This window comes from Gopherus flavomarginatus, chromosome 3 (genome assembly GCF_025201925.1).
Source record: "Gopherus flavomarginatus isolate rGopFla2 chromosome 3, rGopFla2.mat.asm, whole genome shotgun sequence".
In the NCBI taxonomy this organism is placed as follows: Eukaryota; Metazoa; Chordata; order Testudines; family Testudinidae; genus Gopherus; species Gopherus flavomarginatus.
The window spans coordinates 152012192-152035731 of NC_066619.1; the positions used below are offsets into that span (position 1 = coordinate 152012192).

General features: G+C 46.4%; 1 protein-coding gene across 2 annotated transcripts in view; it reads left to right on the forward strand.

Moving 5' to 3' along the window:
- Positions 1-333: 333 nt before the first annotated feature.
- BTC (betacellulin) overlaps positions 334-23540 on the forward strand; it is a 30346-nt gene continuing 7139 nt past the window's right edge. The window contains exons 1-3 of one of the 2 annotated variants that reach the window (XM_050945083.1): positions 335-467; positions 10140-10235; positions 21045-21162. In XM_050945083.1, the coding sequence (XP_050801040.1) occupies positions 419-467; positions 10140-10235; positions 21045-21162 (263 nt within the window). In that variant the 5' untranslated portion in view covers positions 335-418. Of the gene's footprint in view, positions 468-10139; positions 10236-21044; positions 21163-23540 lie in introns of both variants that reach the window. The other variant, XM_050945084.1, reaches the window with a different exon arrangement.

Sequence of the window (23540 nt, forward strand, 5' to 3'; positions counted from 1 at the left end):
GGTGTGATTTTACACCAGTTCTGTTTACACACACACACCCCAGCGCGCGGATGGACACCAGAGTCTCCCATCAGCTTAGCTTGCAAGCTGCGCGTTCACCCTCGAGGCCCTGGGCCCACCACCTCCCCTTGCACCCGCTGCCTAGCGCAGCCCCTTGAGCGCCCCCTGTTGCCTGCGGCGCAGCGCTCGGGGCGCGAGGCGGGCGGAGAATTGCTACGAGGCCCCGGGGCTCGCGACACCCGGCCCGCCCCGGAGCCAAGGGGAAGCGGCGCGCGCTCCGCGCCCCGGGCTGCCGGCAGGGGGCGGGCTGCGCTGGCCGGGTTTATGTGCGCTGCGGGGCGCGCGCTGCCCGGGTGCTGCTGCTGGAGCTGGAGCGCTGCTGCGGGCAGGCGGCTTCTCCCCCACCCCCGGGGCTCCGATGGACGCGGTGCTCCTGGGCAGCGGCCCCGGGCTGCTGCTGCTGCTGGGTAAGGCGGGGACGGGCTGGGGGGAAGGAGCAAAGGGCAGCCCCCACCTGCTGCTGCAATGGGAGGAGGGTGGCTCCAGCGGCGCTGCTGGGAGAGGGGAGTCGCCCCCAATTCAAACGTGGCAGATGGATTGATCCGGCCCTTCCCGGGCTGCCCAGCGGGGGCTTGTCAGCCTGGCTGTTTGCATGGTGACCTCGCTGGCCCTCACCCTGTTTCCAGGGGTTTCTGAGTCTTTCCGCTTTCGGAATCTGCCCTGAGCGGGAGGGGGGGGGGGGCTATTTTTAGCTGTAGAACAAACATTTTATTTTAAGGCACTTGAGGATTCAAGTTCTTCGTGCGTTGAAATGTTAGTAAAAGAAAACCAGCGCTGCATGGCGTAGCTAGGGGCTTTGTCCACCCCCCTCCCTGCCATGCCCCTGTAACTCCAAACTGGGTTATTTCTTGCACACCGGCGCTGTGCGGTCCGGGGTCAGGGTTAGAGCACTGAGTGTATCTGGCTACGAAACGCCTGATGTGTCCTGTTTAAAAGCTGCAGTTTTCTGCATAGACCCATTGAGATATTTTCGGTTAAAAAGCTCATCAGGTGGTAGTGGTGTGATAGGGGGTGTGGGTGGGATGGCTGCTGGAAGGATGTGGTCAGAGCTGTTAGTGGTCCAAGCAGGAGACACCAATAGAGTATTGGGCTCCTTGACCGAAGTAAATGAAGAATCAGTCACCCTGTAGATTAAGGTGCATTTATAAATGGCACGTGAAAGGTTAATAAGTGATTAATAGGTGTCTTACAACTGGTTAATCGGTCATTATAGTCAACACCTGGCTTATAACAATCAAGAACAGCTTTGACTGATACACTTGTAACCATGTAGAATGCAGTACTGGTGTTGGTAACACGTGTATAGTATCTCTTAATCCTTATTAGCCATTTATATTGAAGATATTCGTCATAAAGTGTGGCCCCCAAATCTTCTGTGCTCAAAACATGCTCTGTTTAAAGCTTTCAGAAAACAAAAAAAAACCAAACAACCCTCTTTAGATGTTTGATGGCTCTTAACATCTGAGAATAAATAGTAAAGGGGTTTTTGGCTAGCATGGAAGTTGGTAAGCAAAATACATGTTTATCAGTTAATGATTGAATTGCTGCTTATTAACCTAAAATGCATGCCTGAAACATCACAGCTCTTCCAGGCTCCTCTGAGTGGTCCTTCTTCCATCTTTCAAAGGAGTCATTTAAATGATTGTTTTAAAAAAACACCAAGAAAAATCTCATGAAAGGGGGAGAGAAAACTCAACCTAAAATAAGATGGAAGAAGCCTGGTAACTTTGAAATTAAACCTGTCAGAATGGGCTCTATGGTAATTCTGAGCCACTGACTTTCCTTGCAAGTATTTGAGGGATAGATTGATTTACTGAGTTGTTAGCAAAAGTGATGGTTTTGTGGCTCCCCCACTCTGCCTTGGTATAATATCAGCCCTAAAGATGAACTGTAAAGGATTTTTACAAGACTTAGACTTATCTCCTATTTTAGTCCTTTAAGATATATAAAGAGGGTCCAAGAGTCTTATTTGAAAATGTTTTTTGTTTTTGTTTTTCAGCCTTAGGCTTTGTCTAAGCTTAAAAGCACTCTTACACTGGTGTCACTCTGTCACACTAGATTTTTCTTTGCTGCCTTAACTATACTGGTCTGGTTAGAGCAGCAACATTGTCTAGTGTAGACAAGGCCATCGACATGGGTAGGAGTGTCAAGTCTTGCTTTCGATGGCAGAGCCGGTGGAGGCCTGGTGATGTGTGTTGCCCCCCCCTTTGCCAAATCTTGTAACAAGCCCAGCTCTTTCCTAATGTGTTGCAGAGTTTTTGGAGTTACAACTGGCTAACAATCACTTTCCTTCACAATTGCTCCACTTTGCCTTTGTGCTGTCGTTTCACTGCTTGTCTGGTCATGACACTGTCTTCCAGGGGCATTGGGACCTGAAGAGGGAGAGGAAATCAATTTCCAACAACAAGCCCTTCAAGCTGTCTTGTACATGATAAAGAAGCTAGAAAGGGCACAAATTCATAATATCTCCCCTGTGCATGTTCTCTTCGGTGGGTTGGGTTGTCCTCACTGTCTGCAGAGGTACAGTTTTCAATTTGATGCTTGTGGGGCTTTAAACCTGCCATTCTGTCCAGCATTAGTGAGAGGTGTGGGGCTTTCAATGTTCATCTTTCCCATCAGGCTGAAGGTCTGTTCTCTGAGTGCATGTAGTAATATGAGGGGAAGCTCCCCTGCATCATCATGAGGCTGTACTCCACGTGTTGTGTTAGATACGTATTTCTGTGGGCCCTCGGGACGGAATTAATCCTCCCTTTCCAGTCTTCTGAGGGCTCCCATTCGCAGGATCCAGCCCCAAGACTTCAGATGATTCTGGTTGGTTGTTTTGAGAATGCCTGTGCTGTTTCCTCGCAGTGCATGTCTATAACAATCAGTATCAATGGGAATGGAGCATGCGGGTGGAAAAATAGACCCATCTCACCTGTGTTTTCATGGCAGGGACTCCATTTTAAAGGCTTTGCTTTACCTAAGGCTGGATTGAAATTTTCTCGCCATCTTGGGGTGGTGGTGGTGAAGTAAGCTTTAAAGGTCCTGTTTTGTTTTATTTAAAAAAAAAAACCCTTTTTAGAAGTAAACAACCCAGATGAAAGTTGCCCTATAAAATGTTTTACCAATCTTCAGAGAAGTGCTGGGTTCCTGCCGGTTTTATGCCACACAGCACAATTCCCTATCCAGAATTCTGGGATTTTTACAGGAGTCTGAAAACCAACAGCAGAACAGGACACTGTTCCTAATCCCTTCTTAGTAACTCCATTTAAATAAACAACTATGGCATTTTATATGTACATCAGCAGGGCCTGACAAATCCACTTAGCCAGAGAGAGATCCTGCTGATGGCAAAGGTTTCATTGTGGGAGGGCTTGGGAGGGTGGGGGTGGGAATTCATGGTTGGATTTTCAAAAGGACTTCACTCCTAGCAGCTGCCAAATCCATCCACCGCATATAGGTGCCTTAATGTCAGCGGAGCTCTTTCTGGCCATACGTCTCCAGTCCTTGGGGTTGCCAAAAGAACTTTCAGATACAAACATGCTGCAAACCGATGCAGCCATGTCTGCCTGAGCCAGCAGAGAGACTGTTGCACTACCTGATGCGGGGGCTTCTATTGGGGTGGGGGAACAGAGCTGTCCCCCATTGTTTACAATAGGATGCTGGGGAGTGGGGCTGCTACTGCTGGTTCATGGGGGGGGGGGCACATCAGCAGAGAGCTCTGTGTAGGGGACCCTACGAGCTGAAACTGCTGTCACCCCAGTGCATACAGATTTATTGGCAAGGATGGGGCATGGATGGGGGGCAGCATTCAGCTGGTGAAAGAGCCAGGTCTTTGGGGCCAAAGCAGTGGCGGTGCCCAGACACTGAGCAGGATAAGGCATGAGTTGAGATGGGGTGTGTGTGTGTGTGTGTGTAGCCCTTGGGGGATTTGGGATTGTGTGTCTGGGGTACCAGTGTGTCTCTGCCTGATGATTACGCTTAGTTCGGGGCCTTGTAGACTCTGAGTAACTTTTCCAAGTCCTATATACAAGTGGTAACTTACTTTCTTTTGACATAGGGTGACCAGATGTCCCGACTTTATAGGGACAGTCACGATCTTGGGGGCTTTTTCTTATATAGGCTCCTATTACCCCCCATTCCCTGTCCCGATTTTTTTGCACTTGCTATCTGGTTATTCTGTTTTGACATAGTGTGTGCAGTGTTGTCTGTAGTTGGCTCTGATTTCTGTCTGAACACACACTGCCCCTGTCCTGGGCAGGGGGTCAGAAATGATTATTTCCAGGTATTCCTGCAGTGACAGTCTGCCAAGATTGCCACGAAAACCCTGAATTTGGATCTGAGTCCTAAGCATTTCAGTAGCCTTAAAACCCATAGAAGTTAATGCCTGGTGATAAGCAGGGCATTCTCTTTTGGTGTTGCAGTTTTTTTTTTAGTGAAATCAGTGCAACAAATATTTTAATATTTTGCTGGCTTCGGGCTGCTTTCATCCCTACCCTGATATGCTAGATTTCAGCTCACCCTTTTTAAATAAGACTTGTAAGTTGAAAGTCCATTGTTTGTACAGAGAGGAGGCATGCGTTATTCCATCTACCTTTGAGTGGAAGTCTCAAAAATCGGGACTGTCCCTATAAAATCAGGACATCTAGTCACCCTAAATGGAAGGGACATGGGCCTGGCAGATCTGGGTCTTTGGGGAATACATGGCAGAGGGGAGTACTGCCTTCTCAGCATCAACCTGCTTCACTCCATACGTGCCTTTTCATTATTGGTCCGTGGGGTTTGGGCTGCATGGGTGAGGTGGGGCTATGGGATTTCTGTGCTTTTGTGGCATCCACTTGGACCTTTAACACGCCAGCTGGGGTACAAGATGTGTTCCTATGGGTTTCTGCACATTCAGCGATTTCTTACTTCCCAGCGTAGTGTAATTGAATAGAATTTTCTCTCCTCTGGGCTGTAACTGACCTGCAGCATGGGGATTTTTGGACTGGCAAGCTTTGAGTACTCCTGTTTCAATAAAATTAGTGTGTGCGCAGACACTGTCATTAAGAAATTATGCATAATGTACAGTATTGTTTTGTTATTGACTGGCAAGCTAAGGGAGTTCTTAGGGGGTTTGGCAGGAACATTTTTTTTATTGTTGCTGGAAGGCTCAAAAGAGCTGACGACAAACTCAGTTGCTTTGGGGAACCCACAACCTCCAGCTAAAGTTTGTGGGGCGCTACCTGTCCTGGACTCCACTCATAGATGTTAAGGCCAGAAGAGACCACTATGTTTAATCATCTAGTCCAGGGGTAGGCAGCCTATGGCAGGGGTGCCAAAGGCGGCATGTGAGCTGATTTTCAGTGGCACTCACGCTGCCTGGATCCTGGCCACCGGTCTGGGAGGTTCTGCATTTTAATTTAATTTTAAATGAAGCTTCTCAAACATTTTAGAAACCTTATTTACTTTACATACAACAATAGTTTATTTCTACATTATAGGTTTATAGAAAGAGGCCTTCTAAAAACGTTAAAATGTATTACTGGCACGTGAAGTCGTAAATCAGAGTGAATAAATGAAGACTCGGCACACTTCTTCTGAAAGGTTGCCGACCCCTGATCTAGTCTGATCTCCTGGATAACCTAATAATTCGTGTGGCAGGAGGAATTATTCTTTTCTTCTAAGTAGGTGAACGCCACAGAGTCCAGTAACTTGTGATTGGACAACAGTCCTATGAAACCTGGAACCATGACCCCCTGTAATCAGCCTTTTAGAGCCCCTGTCTCTTCACTTTTACTCTGAACAGCCCTCCCGCTGGCTTCGGGATATGTCTTGCCCAAGGTGTCACAGCAGGTCAGTGGGAGAAAGTCAGCATCACCCCTCTCTCACGCAGACTGAATTTAATCCAGCCAACTGTCATCCGGGTCCTTATCTCTGTCAACCACTGGGAGAGCAAGGGACTTTTGTCACCCTAGCCAGGTGACTCGGGGGGCAGGGGGATAGGATTGGGCCCAAAGCACAGAACTAAAAATGAAGTTAGTTAAACCGAAAGCTTTAAAACAGCAGTGCCCTAGTATAGATTGGGTGAGAAATACTTGTTGGGAAAGGCTTCCTGACATGGTACTGGCTCTGTATTTAACACGTGGGATAGATCCTTGTCCCATCTGCTGGAATGTGATAGCGCTTGATTGCTGCTGTATTAACAATTCAGGAGAGAAGGGAGTTCTGCCCAGCTACAATTACACTGGTTTTGCAGTGACTTTATTTTGCTATTCTACAGTTCCTGAATTTGAGTCATATTAGACATTTAAGCCAAGATTTTCATAAGCAACTAACAGTTTTGGCTGGCTCCAGTTTTAGAGACCTAAGCTGAAAGGGCCCTGATTTTCAGAAAATGCTAAGTGCTCACTCTTTGAAAATCAGGTCGCGTTAAGGTGTCTGAAAGTAGGCACCCCAGATCTGTACTTAGTTGGCCTTGTAGCGCTGCAAGTGCATCTAAGATAATGATTTATGCCCTGATCCTGCTGTCGCTTAGACTTATGCTGAACTTCACCCATAAGTAATCTGACTGATGTCAATGGAACTGCTCCTGTGCTTGCATTCAACAGGTGGGCAAACATCAGGGGATTGAGGCTTTAGCTGCTGTGTGGATGAACTGTCCAGCTGTGAGACTGAATGATCTGGGGGTGAGTGTGTGAGCAAACGTTGGATGCCAAGATTTTACATTCGGTCTCTTTCGTTCTCCCAGTGACCTTGTTTTAGTGTTTGTTATTGGTGATTGAGTGGAAAATATTTGTGTAGCTCTTGCTCTTTTAAAAACAAGAACAACAAAAAACAGTTGGGATAATTCTGCCCCTGTGGTTTGAGCGGTTCCATTGTCTGTGGGATAGGGGAGCTGTGCCAGCAATTTGCATTGCCTCCATGAAGCTTAGCTTTGTGAGGCTGGAAGCAGGCGGGGCTGTGAGGAACCAGAAGGTATCTACCTCTTCCCCCCAACTCCTGCCCGGGCAGAGCAGGTGTGGGGATGCAGAAGCTACTGCAGTCTTTCCACGGGCTGAGAAGCAGCTCTGCCGGTTGAGAGGGGTGATTCTCTCCCCACCCATGTCCCTCAAAAGCAGGTGTGTGCCGCTGCCTTGGGTGCGGTCTGTGTTACTCTGGCTGTGGGTGTGGTGGTGTGGAGTAGGTGCATGTGCTCGGAGCAGGTGCTGCTTTGCAGCCTCCTGCTTCCATGACCCGCCGCTTCTCTCCCCACTTGCTGCATTCATTCATGAGAGGCATGCCTGGAGAGGGTGCGGCCTGTTCCCAGGGAGACTGAAATACACACAGAACCACCTGCAAAGCAGTAACTCTGCCCTCTGCGCAACAAGCTGGTTGGCAGAATATCCCACCAGAACATTTATACGCTGTCAAGACTTTGTTCTGTGGACACAGTGCTGAGGAAGGGGAGGGAGCTCTCTTCTCATAACAGGTGTAACTTGCCGCTTCTCACCTATTTCCCCTCGACTGCCCCTGGACTCTATTATGGCAGGCTTAAAATAAGGAAAAGAATTGTTTCTCTTGCCCTTCCCTTGCAATTATCCTAGATCAGTGACTGAGAACAGCAAGCCTGGCAGAAAACTCAGCAAGGCATGTATGTGAAATATGTGATATGTTAACTATCTGGGCACTGTATTCTATATTTCCAGGGTCATGCGGTTGGTCTGATCGCTTCTGTTTCTAACTGTGGTGATCTAGGTGTGACACCCATGCTAAGTAAAATGGAAAACAGATCTATGATTGTCTTGACTGACTTTTAAACAGTGGTATCAAACTATGCATAAGGATAACCTACTATGGGCAAGGAACTCAGGGGCTGGATTCTTCAAAGGCACTCACTGGTGATCTATCTCTGGTAAAATTTCCATTGACATCAATAGGAGCAGAGTTAGAAATACACGTAAGGGTAGGATTTTAAAAGTGACTAGTGACTTTTGGATGTCTCCGTTTTTAGGAATCCAACTTTTGAGACGCTTTGAAATGGTGTCATTGTCAGAGGGTTGGTGCTCCCCATTTTCTGAAGATCAGGCTCCTTCAGGTGTCTTAAATTGAGGTACCAAAATCACTGGTCACTTGCAAAAAGCCCCCCATATACAGTCCCGCCTCATGACTTTCTTAAGGATCTGTGGCACTCCACTCCCACATCTGTTCCTCTGTGGAGAGGAGAGAAGGTTGTTTCAGTCTTGTCCTTAATTTTACAAGATGTTCAAATGAAGCAATTAGGTCCACTGACTCAGCAGGTCGTCAAGCATCTCTAAGGATAAAGCTTGATGCACAACCAAAGGCAATTGCTCTGTTTGAAAAGCCTCGAGCAGTCATGTAGCAATCCTAGTTCTGACTCAGCTGCTTATGGGGGATCTGACCCCCTTTTGGGTGGGACCCCTAGTTTGAGAAACTCTGATTTGGGGCACCTGGCGTTGCCCACTGTCGGAAGACAGGATACTGGGCTAGATGAACCTTTGGTCTGACCCAGTATGGCTGTTCTTATGCTCTATGCTTATTTTCCATTTTTAAATACATATCCCTGTAGTTTGTTTGTTACAACACTGTGAAATTTCAGAAACCCTGAAATTCAAGACTTTTAAAATGTGAAATTTACAAAAATGGGCCGTGAAGTTAGCAGGACCATGGTAATAAGCAGTGGAGCTCTGTGGTGCTGTCTTCTCTTTCCCTGACTTTCGGTCCCTGATCCCGCCCCCGACGCAGGTAGGGTGAGAAAGGAGCCTCTTGTGGGTTTCCCCACAGCGGCGAAGGGTGAGTTGAGGGAGAAGGGAAAGGCAGCTGGGCTTGCCTGCTCAGGAGAGGAGGTGAGAAAGAAAAGCCTCTGTCAAGGCTCTGCCTAGAGGTGCTAGGGGCTCTGGTTCCAGTAGTAAAATGCTGCTTCCCAGCCTTCTGCCTGCTTCCCTGCCCCATGCAGCATTGTGAGGAGCAGGGCGAATGAGTGTCTGCTGCTGCATGCTGCTCTCCCTCTGTCAGCTCTGAGCAGGGCAGCAGAGGGTGTGCTGGTGAGGACCGCCAGGGGGCCAGTAGCTGGAAGAGGGATGAGAGATGGGGAGACACTAGGATGGGGGATAGGGCAGAGTTGGCAGAGGCGACAGCAGTGGTACTCACAGGTGCTGTGCATTTGCCCTTTGGCTGTTTCTGTCCTGTGCGGTGCTGGAAGCAGCACAGACCTGTACTGAGCACCAGTCCTGTAATTTCCTGCCTTTCCCACGGGCTCCAATGAGAAAACGTTGGGCCACAGTGGCAATCGCAGGTCCCAGCCCCCTCCCTTATGGGGCAGTTCAGCCTGCCCCACAGAGAGAGCCTGACCCTCTGCTTTCTGAGCTCAGGCCCCTCTCGCCTATCCTGAGCTTGAAACATTAGCTGCCTATGTCTTTGCCTCTTGCTGGCCTTTCTGGGAGCCTGCCACCTCGTGCCGTCTTCTTGCCAGCTGAGGGGGCAGGTGTGCCCAGGCCTCTCCCACCATGGCTTTGCTGTGTGATAGCGCGGGACCCTGCCCGATCACTGCAGGGCTGGGTGTGGTGAGGCTTAAATGTTAATGACGAGGTATTTGCTGGAGTGAGCCAGGCACACTTTCTCTTGCTTGTGCAGGGGTCTGGCGTGCAGAGCAGAGAGGCCGTGTTGTGCGGTTCCAAGATCACCCTGCGTCACTCAGCACGTTTGCGTTGATTGCTAGAGTTTGAGCCTAACAGGAATTACGTGGCCAAGGAATCCATCAGACTGCATGAGTCTTAGAGTAGTGATCTTCCCTCTAACCCAAACGTTACTTTCCCTTCACTCATTGACATATCGTTGCTCTTGTCCCACAGTTCAAAGTGATAAAAGTAGGAGACGTTGGTGAGGTTAGGTCCCCAATGAAACGTGCTGTGACGTTGCATGGAGCTCAATTCCACTCCAGAGGTGAGCAGAGGCAACGCACAGGCGTGTGGCCGGGAATGTACACCAGATTTGTAAATTAAGCTCAGGCCTTTCTAATTCCCAGCTAGCTATCGTTGGTGGCGTCTACCCCGCGCCAAGCCAGAGCAAACGGAGTCCTTTGAAGACCCTAGAGTAACCTTTTTTTATTTTAATTGAAGGCCTAGCAGTTTCCAACTGTGTGGGTGACGGCTGGAACGTGACTGCTGACTACGGAGTGAAGAGGCCCGTATGCAGCTCTCTGGAGGACTGTGCAGGTAACTGCATTATGACAAGATACTGATTCAGGTTAAAAGCAAACCAGTGAGTTGAAATGGTACAGTCAGTATAGGTCTCAATGGTGCTTTCTGGCCTGGTGCTGCAAACAGCCAAGGCATTTTCAATGCTCCAGTGTCCATCCTGGAGTAGACAGGCCTGCAAGGTGCAAACTGATTCTGCAACAGTGTTTTAATAACTATGTCTTTGCAGCCTGAAAATGAAAGATAATGTTAACAAGCCCCTAGCTGTCTGCCTTGGGGATGTGGCCGCACTGTGTACAACTCCTGAAATTAAGCTCTTTACGCTGCAAACTGTTCTGGATTCAGTTTTGCAAACCATTTCTCCCGGGCCCCATCGAAGAGCTAATTGTCCTGTTCCTGTTGCACATTGATAAGGTTAACGCTGGCCATGGTGCCACTAGACTTCCTTATGATCATGCTGTTTGTTGCTGCATCATCAGAGGGAGAGTTCAAAAGCCCTTACCCCGAGCTGTCATTGGGCAGTGATTCTGGAATGTGCTGCTGGTGTTTCAGACCTTCTCAGCTGCATTTAGACTCCACTCACGTTGATGTTATCCAGGAAGGGAAATCTCCCCCCTTCCCCTCCGATCTGATTGCCAGGACTGCAGTGTGCCAGAGAGATTTTCTTATGCTTTCTGCGTGTCCTTCGTCCCAGATGTTTTTCAGCCTTCGGATATGCACACCTGGGCCCCATTGTCTCCAGTGTAATTTATACATCAGACCCAGGATGGTCTTAAAGAAGCATCAGAACTGCTGTTGACCTAATGTGGGTCTATTGCTTTCCTGACATGCGCGCGCCCATCTCTTGTGAGCATGTATCGTAGCAATGTTGTTATAGCATCATGCTCTTAAAAACGCAGGAGACTTGAGGGAAAATCCCTTAGGGAGTTGTCACTGCTCCCCAACTCGTAGTCTGATTCCCTTAGACTTATATATAATATGGGCAAAATCAGACATAGGAATTAATTGAATTGCGGTGACTTCCTGCCACCCAGTAAAATAGCAGAAGGCTACTTTCTGCTGGGATCAGGTAAGACGGGTACATCTTGGTATAATGTACCAGTTCGTTTCTTTAGGTTCAGTTTTGTGCCCTTGCTCCCCACCTATTTGGAACAAAGCCCCCAAATGAAATTAACCAAGATCTCCCCAGTGCAGCAGTGGTGCTGCTTGAAGATCTTGTTAACTTGGCTCTACCTGGTGTGGAAACAGGGGCTTAGGAGGGGTGTCACTGACTATCATCCTGGCCAATGGGAGGAAATGGGACGCTTGCAGGCAACACTTGTCTGGCAGCAAGGTGACAAAGTATCAGCCATTCGCACAAAAAGGATCAATGCAGCAAAAACTTTAGTATCTACTGAATAGAGACTTTAGGATTTAAAATGTTTTATTCTTTATTTGTATTTAAAAAAATAACAGTATAAAGGTGGGGTTTTCTAAAGCACTCAGCATGGGCCTTACTCAGCTGTCATCAAAGTCAGTGGGAGTCTGACCTTTGATTTCAGTGAGAGCCGAGTTAGGCCAAGGAGATGTGAAAATCCCTCCTACAGTTGTCTCGTTACAATTTGAAGAAAGAGAAACTAAAGCAGCGTGCACACTTGAGACTTTGTCAATGGGCCACGCTTATTTTTGTTGGTAACGTGTAGGAAGAATTTAGAAAAGCCTTTAGAGAAATACTGGGAACCGAGAGAAGCAGTATGTTAGAGAGGCAACTTAGATTCGTTTCAGCCTTATAACCGATGAATTGTGATGCCAGGAAACTCTGACAGTACGGAATGCATTGATAATGGGAGCCTTAACGAGCTGGGGAAAATCAGTGCATTGACTGGAATGAAATGATCTTAGGAACTGAATTTCAGCCAGTTTGCCATGCCCACACTAGAATGTTTTCCCCTGGCAGCATGGGATTTCCACTTCGGACACCTGTTCTTCCTCCTCCAATCCTGCACTCATAGCAAGATCTGGCTGCTGCTGAGGTACTGTCCTCTCTTTCAGGGAGGCAGAGACGTGTGGCTGCAGTTCGGGCTGCTGTTTTGTAGGCTGGTATTACAACTTAAATGAGAGCAGCGTCCGTCAGCTGCTTTTTGCAAGTCAAACAAACTCATTTCTTTATGATACACACAACAGTTTAAAATACCCACTTAGACCATTCCTGATGTAATGGGGATCTGTGATCTAGTGGTGACACATTCGAGTCCAGTAGCCAAATGCAAGCGCTGTGTGTGTGTGACTTCTCAATTTCAAGACCTTAAATTGAAAGAAACTGCCTGATGACACCGTGTCATGTTGAGCATTTTCCTCCTGCTTTAGAAGCCAGATGACAGTGAAACCACTTTCACTGAATTTCGATTATTTTTAATGAAAACGCCAGTAATATTTTGTTTCTGGAACATAATTAGCTAGGAGGTACACATGTGATGTCTGTGTCAGTATACTTTGCTAATACAGCCCTGTCCTCCCCACTCGAACTTGGGCAGAAGGCATATTTTTGTACTCAGAGCACGCTGACTTAACAAATTCTTACATAGTCACTCATGAGAATTATTTTTCCAGTCTTGAACAGTTAGAGACGCTAACATATTATAAACCAAGCACACATCAAATACAATACAAGAGATCCCCAAAGAAGAAATGAAGCCTAGGATTGTTGCAGATGCAAAGAACAGAGAAGTCATTGGTAAGAAACTGGAGGTATGCATCAGTCCCTTAAGCCCATCGAAGCACACAGAGGCAATAGTAGTGTGGCTCCAGTCAATGCCAATGACGTACTTACAACTGGAATTTGCCAAATACAAGAATTTGAACGTAGCTGGCCTGCCGGGTTCTGTGACACAATACCGAGGATAGACGAGATGCTGCTGGTGACAAAAAAGCATGTACAGGTTGGTTCAACAAAGGTATTTGGCACAAACCTTATCTATTCAAGAGTGATAGGCCTAAAAGCAAGTTCACGAAGGGTTAACTTCAAGAATATTTTGTCACAGGCATTCACTCCTGTATCAGTGTCAACATTCACTGACTCTGGTGACATGAGGATTGCCAGGCTAAATCTAACCTAAAGATGCAGCTGCTGACAGAGGTGTCAACTAGACATACTTCAGAAGAAGTCACCTTTGCAGCAAATGATGTATGACTTGTCTTTGACAGGGGCAAAGACTTCGGCACAAAGAGGATTTAACCGAGCTACAGAAGCAAGCAGAGTGCATCAGTTGAGTACAAGTACACATCTGCCTCCACTGAAAATTGTCTTGACAGTAACTGAAAATAAGAAACAGTTGATTGACATCATTTTGTACAGAACTCGTTAAAGACAAGAAGTTTCACCAGCGATGCACTAGCTGGTTATTGCAGGCAGACACAACATCCTCCCAGTTGAAATAAACCAGGCAGGTGTGGTGATCAACAGCAAAGATCTATGGCCAGCTTGGATGAAATAGCCAACAACATCCTTGCACAACAAACGGTGCGGGTTGCAAAAGAGCAGCCACTGGAAATGTCGGTGTTATCAGGTGATGCTGATGTACTTGCCCTATTCTTGCACTATTAGCTTGAAGAGTGCGTAACGTTTGTAGTGATCACAGAGCGCCCAGTCTGAGAGAGCTGTAATGGACAGCTGTGCTACTGCTGGGCAACACCGGAACATTGTACCAGGACTCCTAGCTGCCCATGCACTCTTAGACTATAGTACAGGAGCATCCTATTTTGGCCTTGTCAAAGGAACTGTGGTTTCCTTCTCTGCTGGGCAGTCACATGTTTCCTTCTCTGCTGGGCAGCCAAATTGAGTGTCTGTAGCATGCAGTCATGAAATTGTACCACTGTGTCTGAAGCACGGTAGAAATCATCGGCCGCATAAATTGGCAAAGGTACCATGTAAACACCAAAGCTCTCAGTTCCTTATCACCAGCTGTGAAGCATTTATAGGAAAACGTCAAACAAGCACATCTTCATATGTGTGTGGGAAAATGTTTTGGCTCCTCTTGCATCAGCACTCGATCCACTTCAGCATGGGTGGATATGTGATGACCGTTCCAAATCTGTTTCCAAAAATTGTACCAGACAATGTCTCACTTGCTCCTCCAGATATTCTGAAGTTTATCAAGTGCTCTTGTGGGAGTGTGGTACCATGTAAATCTGTGAAATGTGGATATAACAGTGCCAAATGGCCTTGTACCATATTCTGTGCAGGACATGGAGGTGAAGAGTAGTGTGTGTGTGTGTGTGTGTGTGTGTGTGTTGCAATGACCTGACAAAATCAGTGTTAGCATTTGCAGATGAGAATGTCGATTGACAAGTAGTGACCTGTATTGGAATAAATTGCCTAGGGAGGTTGTCGAATCTCCATCATTGGAGGTTTTTAAGAGCAGGTTAGACAAACACCTGGCAGGGATGGTCTAGATAATACTTAGTCCTGCCATGAGTGCAGGGGACTGGATTAGACGAGGTCTCTTCCAGTCCTATGATTCTGCATCAGGACACTCAACTGTAGTTTGAATGAGAGAGAACCCTAGTCGTCATTTATGATTCCAAATGAAGCATTTGGTTAAAATTATTATTAGAATTATTACTTGGTGTATGTGTAATAATATTTGTTGAATATTTTTCACATTAAAAAGAGTGGGCAGTGTTTCAAATGAAGATTGAGGTCTGTGCTGTAACCCTCAAATCCCCTCCTCATGTACCCCTGTTGTTCACATATGTATGGTTAGTGATTGATATTGCAAATGTTAAATACATGCATTTCAGGTGTTAGAAGTCTTCTACCTTGATTTTTGTATGCCCCACATCATGCAAATTTTTGCTGATTATGGGGTGGTGAGAGTGAGATGATGTGTCAATATATCAAAATGCTCAGCAGTGCTAGTGTCATCAGGCAGATTCTTAAAATGTATGATCTTGGGACACCGAACCCACCAAAAGCAAGGCTGACCCGAGTGACTGCCATGCTATCCTCCTGTGAAACAGTCTCTTGGGCTACCATCCCTCTCTTGCAAACAAGGAAGAGAGCAATTAGGTTTAGATATCCTGGCCAGTGAGAACATAATCCCATGGGGTGCTGGTGTTGTGCTCTTAAGAGTATTGCTTAGCACCAGCATGGTAAGGCTACACTCCAGACTAATTATTCTTTTGTACTAGAATTAACTTTTAACCCTTGTGATGATTACTTCTGGGAGGGAGGAGAGCTTCGTTTCTCTGCTACATCATTTGCCCCCTGCTCTTGCCTAGGGAATTCAGGTGTTCACAGTTCAATTTGCAGGTAAGTTTGCTTTAGTGAATAGGAGAATATGAGAGCTTGGCATTTCATGCATACTCAACGCAGGTTAACAGCTGGTGAGCTCAGATAGTCAGAGCCAGGTAGGACCTTCCTAAAACTCTAAGCTTGTTAAATATTAAGAAATACACCGAAAATTGGGGGGTGAGGGGGGGGGGAAGAAAAGCGCTCTAAACTTAAACTAGCCAAATAATTCACACTGAATAGCATACAACATGTCTGTGGAGTTCCACCTCACTGCCCCCATTGGCATGTTGTCCTGCTGCAGGTTATCAAATTTTTGAATGTCTGTCTGAAATTCTTCCTGAATCTCTTCAAAGAATAATTCACAGTCTGTGCAGGTTGTCTGTGTTCATGGTGTTCTGAGCTATGATGGTTCTTTCAATTCCTTGGTGTTATTTCTTGTCCCTGATTGGGTGACTCATTTCACGAATGGGTGCACCCTGGGACTCTCATAACCTAAGGTACAATTAAGAAATAGGTATTAAGCAATAAATACTCAAATAATACCTTTTCCAGGAGTACTTGCAATAGTGAGGTTCAGGCATTTGAATATTCATGGAAGCAAAAATGTTCAGACATGTCCTACAGAAATTGTTGGTTATTGCTGTGCCTTTGTCTCCCTAATCCGCATCTTCCCTTTCCATCATGCATGTCCTTTGCTCCTTTCTTCTTCCCATGTTAACTTCTGTTCCTCTAGCTTCTTCCCCCTGCCCTGCAGTGTGGTAGCACTTTTGTGCTGCTGGGACCTCCCCTGAAATGTCTCTGGTAATGACTTCCACTCCCGAAGAGCATGGGAAGATTAGGGGTTCAGTGCCAGTTGACTGAACTCTTGGAGGAACTCTGCAGGTGTCCAAAACGGGGACTCATTGCGAGAGGCCATTTTCCTGGATCACACCCGTCGTACAGTGAATTATTGAAGTGTGGAGGGTTAATTTCAAGAACTCAGAAGAGTCCCTGAAGCGGTGTAGATGTTCTGGGGTCCATTGGATTGCAGCAGTAGTGCACCGCGTTTAGTGACACTTGCTGTGGGCATTGACGGGTGGATGGTACGGCAGAAGAGTGGAGAAGAGTGTGGTGTCCATCTTGCCCTGACCAAGTCTGGCTTTCATGGTAGAGCAGAAGGTGGCTGTTCTTTGACATGGGTAGAAGCACAGATTGGTTCATGCTGGTCGGCAGAGGATTTATGCAGCCACTCGCTTGGCTTTTGAGAGGAGACTCATTATGTTTGGTAAGAATTATGGCCATTGACCAGCAGGAACATTAGAAGATTGAATAATGTTGTTGTCTTTTATGCAGTAGTGACTGGAAAAAGGTATGCGTGTGCCTTCTCTTATGGTGTAGGTGCTTTTTGAGATCGGTCAGCGTAACCTTAACCAGACTAAACCTGTAAGCTCCTCAGGCTGAGTAGCTTCCCACCAGGAGACTTAGGAGCAGTTAAAGAGGCCAGAATTGAAGCTGGCTCTGCTAGAACTGCGGTGGCCGGGAGCTTACAGCACTTGAGAGCTCTGCCCAGGGAAGAGCTGCTAGTCTGGGGAGCCTGGCAGGTTCTGCTGGAAAAGCTGGTAACCTCCCAAGGCAGGTAGCTAAGATTATTTTCCTCTTCCTCCTTTCAGTGAAATGCCAGGGAAATCTCTTTAACACAGAACAAAAGCTGCTTTATCAGGCCCTCCAGAGTCAGGAAATCCCACTCATAATATGGGGTCCATAAAGTCACGTTGTGCCTATGTGATGATGTCTGCTCCTGGTTTTTACGCGTAACTTTTAGAATATTAATGCTGCGAGTGTTGTCTGTGGGAGTAACTTGGACAGCTGGGATTTCTTGACCTGAGGGTCATGATTGTTAATGCCCTGTCACAACCGAACACTTACTTTTTTTTCTTTTTTTGCAAGTAATTTTTATTATTCACTTTGTGCTAGGTGATGCTATGGGACCCTACCCTCCTGGTCCAGAGGAGCCATGCCAGAGCCAAGGGGAACATCTGTTCATGTGTGTGACAGCTCCTTGGCTCACACAGCATATGGCTGTGAGTAGGAATACATCCCTGTGCCTGCCTCTCCAATATCCTAATTGGTGTATAGAGCTGTGCTCAGATCCGGGCCAGAAGAGCTCACTTACCCAACCCACTGCCCCCAAGTACCTGCCCTGGGTTCCAGTGACAACCATGTCCAGGGACCCTGTTGTAACATGGTTAGTAGGGTTAACCATGTTAAATGAATTCTCGGGTTAACTGCGCCCCCTCCAGGGAATCCCTATGGGTCTCAAGTCTCCAGCCACCTATGGGTAGAGATCGTCATGCTGTCTGGAGTGGTTCACGACTGAGAGTGCCAACCACAGGGCACACACACCAACCTGGTGGTATGTTCTATACCTAGATTTCAGCAACTCAGTAACAAATGTGAACTCCTGGATCTCTGTGACAGTCGTACCATGGAGTCATGGACAGTCCCAGTGGGCTCTCTGGTCTATCTTGTCACCCAGGCAAAAGCTGGACTTTGTGATAAATGGTCACTTACACCAAAAATCACAAAATATTCAGGTTTCTCCCAGTTCCAAGAGACCAGTCACTTATGCCAGTTTTTACCTTAAATCTCACACCGAATACAACATTGGTAGCCAATCCTATAGGAAACTAATGAATGATTTATTAACTAGGAAAAAGAAATGAGTTATTTATTGGTTAATGCAGGTATCCTATATGCACAACTGAGTTCAGTCTATGATTCCAAAAGGTGACATTGAATTGAATGTCTTTTCAGGGCTAACCCCAGTTGACCCTGGGGATCTCTGCTTTTTGTTGCTTAACTCCAGCCCTTGTAAGAGTTCAAACAGCAAAGAGATGAACAATCTTTGTGTCTGTCTTTGTTCCCTCTTCCTACCTTCCAACCAATGGGACGAATCCTTCTGCATGTTCTTCTCCATGGGTGGATGGGGCATCAAAAAAGCTTTTGCCCTATAATGGCCCACTTTAATAGTCCTCTTGGATGGGCAGGGGAAGCTACTCTTCCCGTCTGTAGTCACAAGTCCAGGGCAGGCATTTTTACAATTATAATACACTTATATTGTACTCTGTAACATGGAATATAGATGTTACAAGTAAGATTAATGCAGCAACTTACAAGCATTTTCTAGAGTATAAACACATCCTTACAAGTCTAACACCTGTCTTGAACGATATTAACATATAGGTGAGATGGACTGGTTTCCAGCTATGAATTTCAGTGCTCAGCTGACACCTACAGGCTTGGCAAGAGTTGGCACCTGCTTTACTAGCATGTCCGGAATCCACATCCCTCTCCCTCCAGATGGTGGTTTTAGGGTTGCATCTCCCTGCCATTCACTGTGCTTTCCCCCCAGCAGGCCTGACCTCAATCCAGCACATGCAATTCTGCTCTCTCCCACGTGGGTGACAGCGTTACCAGCAACTTGCCAGCGTTTACAGAGCACAGTCTGTTTACTTCGGACGGAAACAACTAGAGAAAATGTCACACAACAGTAAACAGTCAAGACACATGCTAAGCTTACCACGTGTCCTCCATCTTTCTCTTGGAGAGGCTGACAAGTTCCAGTCCTTCCAACCCTTCAATAGGGTTTTGCTCTCTCTGTTAGAGGATCGGGGGGGAGGGGTCCCTGAGTCAGTTCACACTGCTCCTTTATACCAACAGCCCGTTCTTTTCTTGAACCCAGTCTGAACCAGTATATGCAGTTCTGCCTAGGGGCCGTACTTCAGTGGAGCCGGTTACCTGTGTGAAAACTTGTAGTAATTGCCCCGGCTGATTTTAGTTCCTGGAGGAAACCGTAACCTTCTCCCCAGGAGCTAGAATACAATCCCTCGCTCACACAAATACACGTAACATTTATCACAGCACAAGTCTCTGGGTATTCTCTGTGCCTGTAGTGTCTGGCACCTCTCACTGTACTAGCCTTTTGAAGTTTCCATGCTTTGAAGGTCTGCCTCTGGTACGGTAGTAGTTATTTGCAGTGCCTAGAAACCCTAGTTGCGGATCGGAGCCCCATTGCGTTTGGTGCTGCATAAACCCAGAACAAAAATTTCGTCCCTTCCTTAAACTGCTTCCCATAAGACAATAGACCAAGTGGTTACAGACTGGGAATGACAAGGAAATGGTCAGACAGCCGTGTTTTTGGCACGTCAGCTGCCTAGCTATTGCCAAGTTTTTTGTAGCGATCACAGCAAAGGAGCGTTTGAAGGAGGGATTGGGAGGAAGGACAGTGAGGTGGCTCTGCAGATGTTTGTTAGGAGTGCCTCTCAAGCATAAGGGGCAGCTTGGGTGAATGCACTGAGGGATTTGTTTGAACGAATGGGCAGTGGAAACTGGCATCCTTGGTGAGCAGGGGTGGGAGTCAGCATTTTGATAGTATATGAGATGGTAAGTAGCGCGGGGATAGACCAGGAAAGGCCAGCAGTTGTTTGGCCCAATAGTACAACACTGGAGACACTGTTTTCAGCCATGTAGAGACCAAGCTGTGTCCCAGAAGTGCTCTTCAGATTCCCTCTTAGCCATCATAATTTTAGCTTGTTTCCTTTGCCATAGCTGGATGTGTTTCTTTCGGGCTGTGAATATCTGCTGTGATTCTTTCATGGCCATGTAAGTAGTCTCTATCCTAAGATTTTAATTTCCATTTTCCCTTTTGACTTTGGGGTTTCTGACTGGCTCTTTGGATCACTTTCTACCATTTAGTGTCACTGAGCTACTTAGTTTGCAGGATTCCCCCCTTAAAGATCTGGAACTTAGTTATATGGCTTTCACTGTAGCTTAATGACCCAACTGTAGTTACTTATTGACCCAAGTCCTGGGTTACTTAGGGCTCCGTAGATAATAGCCTCTCCTTTTGCACGCTCGAGAACTAGCTGTTATTACCAGTGTTGAGAAGTAGCTTCAGGAAGCTTTGCCCTGGTATGACATTGGAGCAGTTTATTTGAGAAGTTGAAGCACCCACTGTAACAGTCTTTCCTGATCTGGAGATCTACTAGCATAATGTGTATTCCTATAACTTGGGATTTGTATCCGTACACGTTCTACTCTACTGCATGGTCCTGTGCAATCAGAATTTTCCCCTGTAGATTCTATGGACTCCTTTAGCTACGTCACTACGCCCCTACCTCGGAGCTAATCTGTCCCATCGCCAGGTATTGTATCCCATTGACTCTTGCCATCTGGCCATGTTCCTAGGATGTCTGCTGGATCAAGACCCTCTTCAGTTGCCAAGTCGTCTAGCTCACCGATTTTTGCTTTGAATTTTCTTGCAGTGGTGTGGATGCTTCTCCAGGTTGTTGTTGGTGGTGGGGGGGTTTGATAGTGTGCTTATTTTGAATTAACTCCTTCATCTGACACCTTATAGCTCCTCTGGAATTTTACCTTTGGGGTTCGGGCCAGCGTTTTATCCACCTATATAACATACAGAATGGAAATGTTTTGTGAGGAGCTTGGCAGTGAAGTTGATCGTCCGTAGCTTAAACCTGGTTTTGTGTCCTCTTGAAAACTCGCTCTTGTTTTTGCAGATAATATCACGCAGTTGCGTCGGAGAGGGCACTTTTCTAAGTGCCCCGAGGAATACAAGCATTACTGTGTGAAAGGGCGATGTCGCTATGTAATGGCAGAAGAGACACCAGCTTGCGTGTAAGTAAAACTTCCAGACCAAGAGGAAGGACATGAAATTGCACTAGCTGGGGCTTGACGCGGTGGAAATATTTCGCTATCGGCAGACCGACTCCTAACTAACTTGGTCCGTGTAGCCCCCACTTGCTTCTCGGCACTAGGGGGCTGTTCCAAAGTGTCAGGAGTTTTTTGAAAGGGTGACGCAGACGCTCCTACTGAAACGTGAGAGCATGAAAGTCTTGAATCTGGTTCAAGGTTGGAACCTTTCCCAGGCTGGCTGAAAGGACGCAAGCAAAACCTTCTGTGTCAAATAGTATTTAGGTTTTCCAGTAACACAGACACACACAGGTGGTAATAGTGGGAAGGAGCCTTTTTTGAAACCTTTCTTCTCATTGGAAATGTAAATAGAAAGCTTGGCTAGTTGTCCTCCTAGATACTTTGAGTACAAGTCAGAGGTAAACAATTTTTTAACTAGAGATAAAAAATATTCATAAAAGGCCTGATCTTGCTCATATTGCAGTTAATGGCAAAGCTCTCTCTGTCTTCAGCAGCAGCAGGATAAGTTTCCTAAAGCAGTTTGGAGAAGGGCTAAGATTGCATTAGGTAGCAGCCCAAAGGGTTTGATCTTTCCCCTGCAATTCTAGCTAAGCTGCTGTTAAATTTCATTAAAATATTGTCAGCCTGCTGCTTCCCAGCAATTTCCCAGTAAAGCTGCCCTTCTGATCTTTGCCGGGAAGGGACACTGGATCAGCTTGCTCTGAATTGGAATGGTCAAAGATGTGTCCAGGTTGTGACGGGTTGGACCCCCACCTTTTTGGGGTGCCACCTGATGTGCTGGGGTCCCACTGAGCCCGCCTGTCGCATCAGCCTGGGCTTCCCTCATTCTGTGTTGCTACGACCGGCTGTCAAGGCTCTTTTCAGCCCACACACAAGTAGGGACACGCCCAACGGTAGAATCACACACAGTCTGCGATCAGCTCTCCATGGGAGGACTCAGCTAGGGGAATGGGCAGCACTCCTGTGTGCACACGCTCTGGAGTGTAAACCCAAAATAATATTGTCTTGCACTGTACAGAAAGATCTGCACAGCGCAAGCTCCTAAAAATGGCCCCCTCCCTGAATGTGGAAGGAGATAGGCACAGCTTTTTGCCCCCCTCCCCAAGATATAAATTGAACAAACTGGGTTTTGAAATAAAATTTACCTTTTGTAGATAAACTTATTTTTTGTTTAAGTGATAATAAGGGACAGCAAACAGAACAAAGGCGATTACTGAGCAAATAAAACAAAACACACAAACTAAGCTTAATACACCAAAGAAACAGGTTACAAATAGTAATTTCTCGCCCTAAATGTGGTTTTAAGCAGGCTGCAGGGTGTTTGCAGCTCAGAGTTCCAGTTACTTCTCCTGAAAGACTAGACTCAGCCCTGCCTTTCTCCAGGTGTTTTTAGCAGTCTTCCTTCCTGGGCGGGGAAGCAATGGAGAAGAGCCGTGGTTGACTTACTGCCCAGACTTAAATAGAATTTACAAAAGGCAGGAATCCTTTGTTTTCAGTGGAAAAATACCAGCAGTGTCCAAGGTGGTACTCCATACCAGGTGACTTCATCACATGACCCTGCCATGTCAAAGCAACATCTGGTTACATAGTCAATATTCCTAACTTCAGAGGCAGAAATGATACATGTATACAAATTGGATAAACACATTCAGTAGAGTGTAACCTTTCCAATGATACCTCACAGGACCTATCTTGCATAAAACATAGCTTAGTTATGCCAGATTGATATAATACCCATATTCTTCATAGTAATATTGTTATGATGTGACACAGGTATCTTGTGTGTTTTTCTAACCACATTTTTGTCCTTCATTCAGTGTTCTCACACAGTGCAATATATTTCTCCATTTGCTGTAATTACCTGGAGTGAATTGTCCAAGTTGAACAAAATTATCTTACGACGAGGAGTCCGATGGCACCTTTTAAGACTAACCTATTTATTAGGGCACAAGCTCTCGTGGGTAAAAATCCTCACTTCTTTAGGTGCATGGAGTGAAAATCCTCGTGTTTTTTTTTTTTTTTTTTTTTTTTTGAAATATCTTAAACTGTTGGTGGGTTTTTTTGTTTAGTTTTTTTTGCACTTTAAGAATTGGATGGGAAAGAGGTGAAAATATTGGGCATTGCACTCTTCAAAATGTGTCCTCCTTTTATATCCACTTCCTGCTGGGAAAACGTGGCCCATAACACTCCAGTTTTACTGGTTAGGTCTCCTGCACATGATTACTCTTCCTTGCTGGGTTAAAGTCTTGCAACATACAGTTCCATTGCACTGAGAGTGCCGTAAGGAGCAATAATGATATTCCAGGAGAAGCTGGTGACTGACTATATCAGGGGTAGGCAAC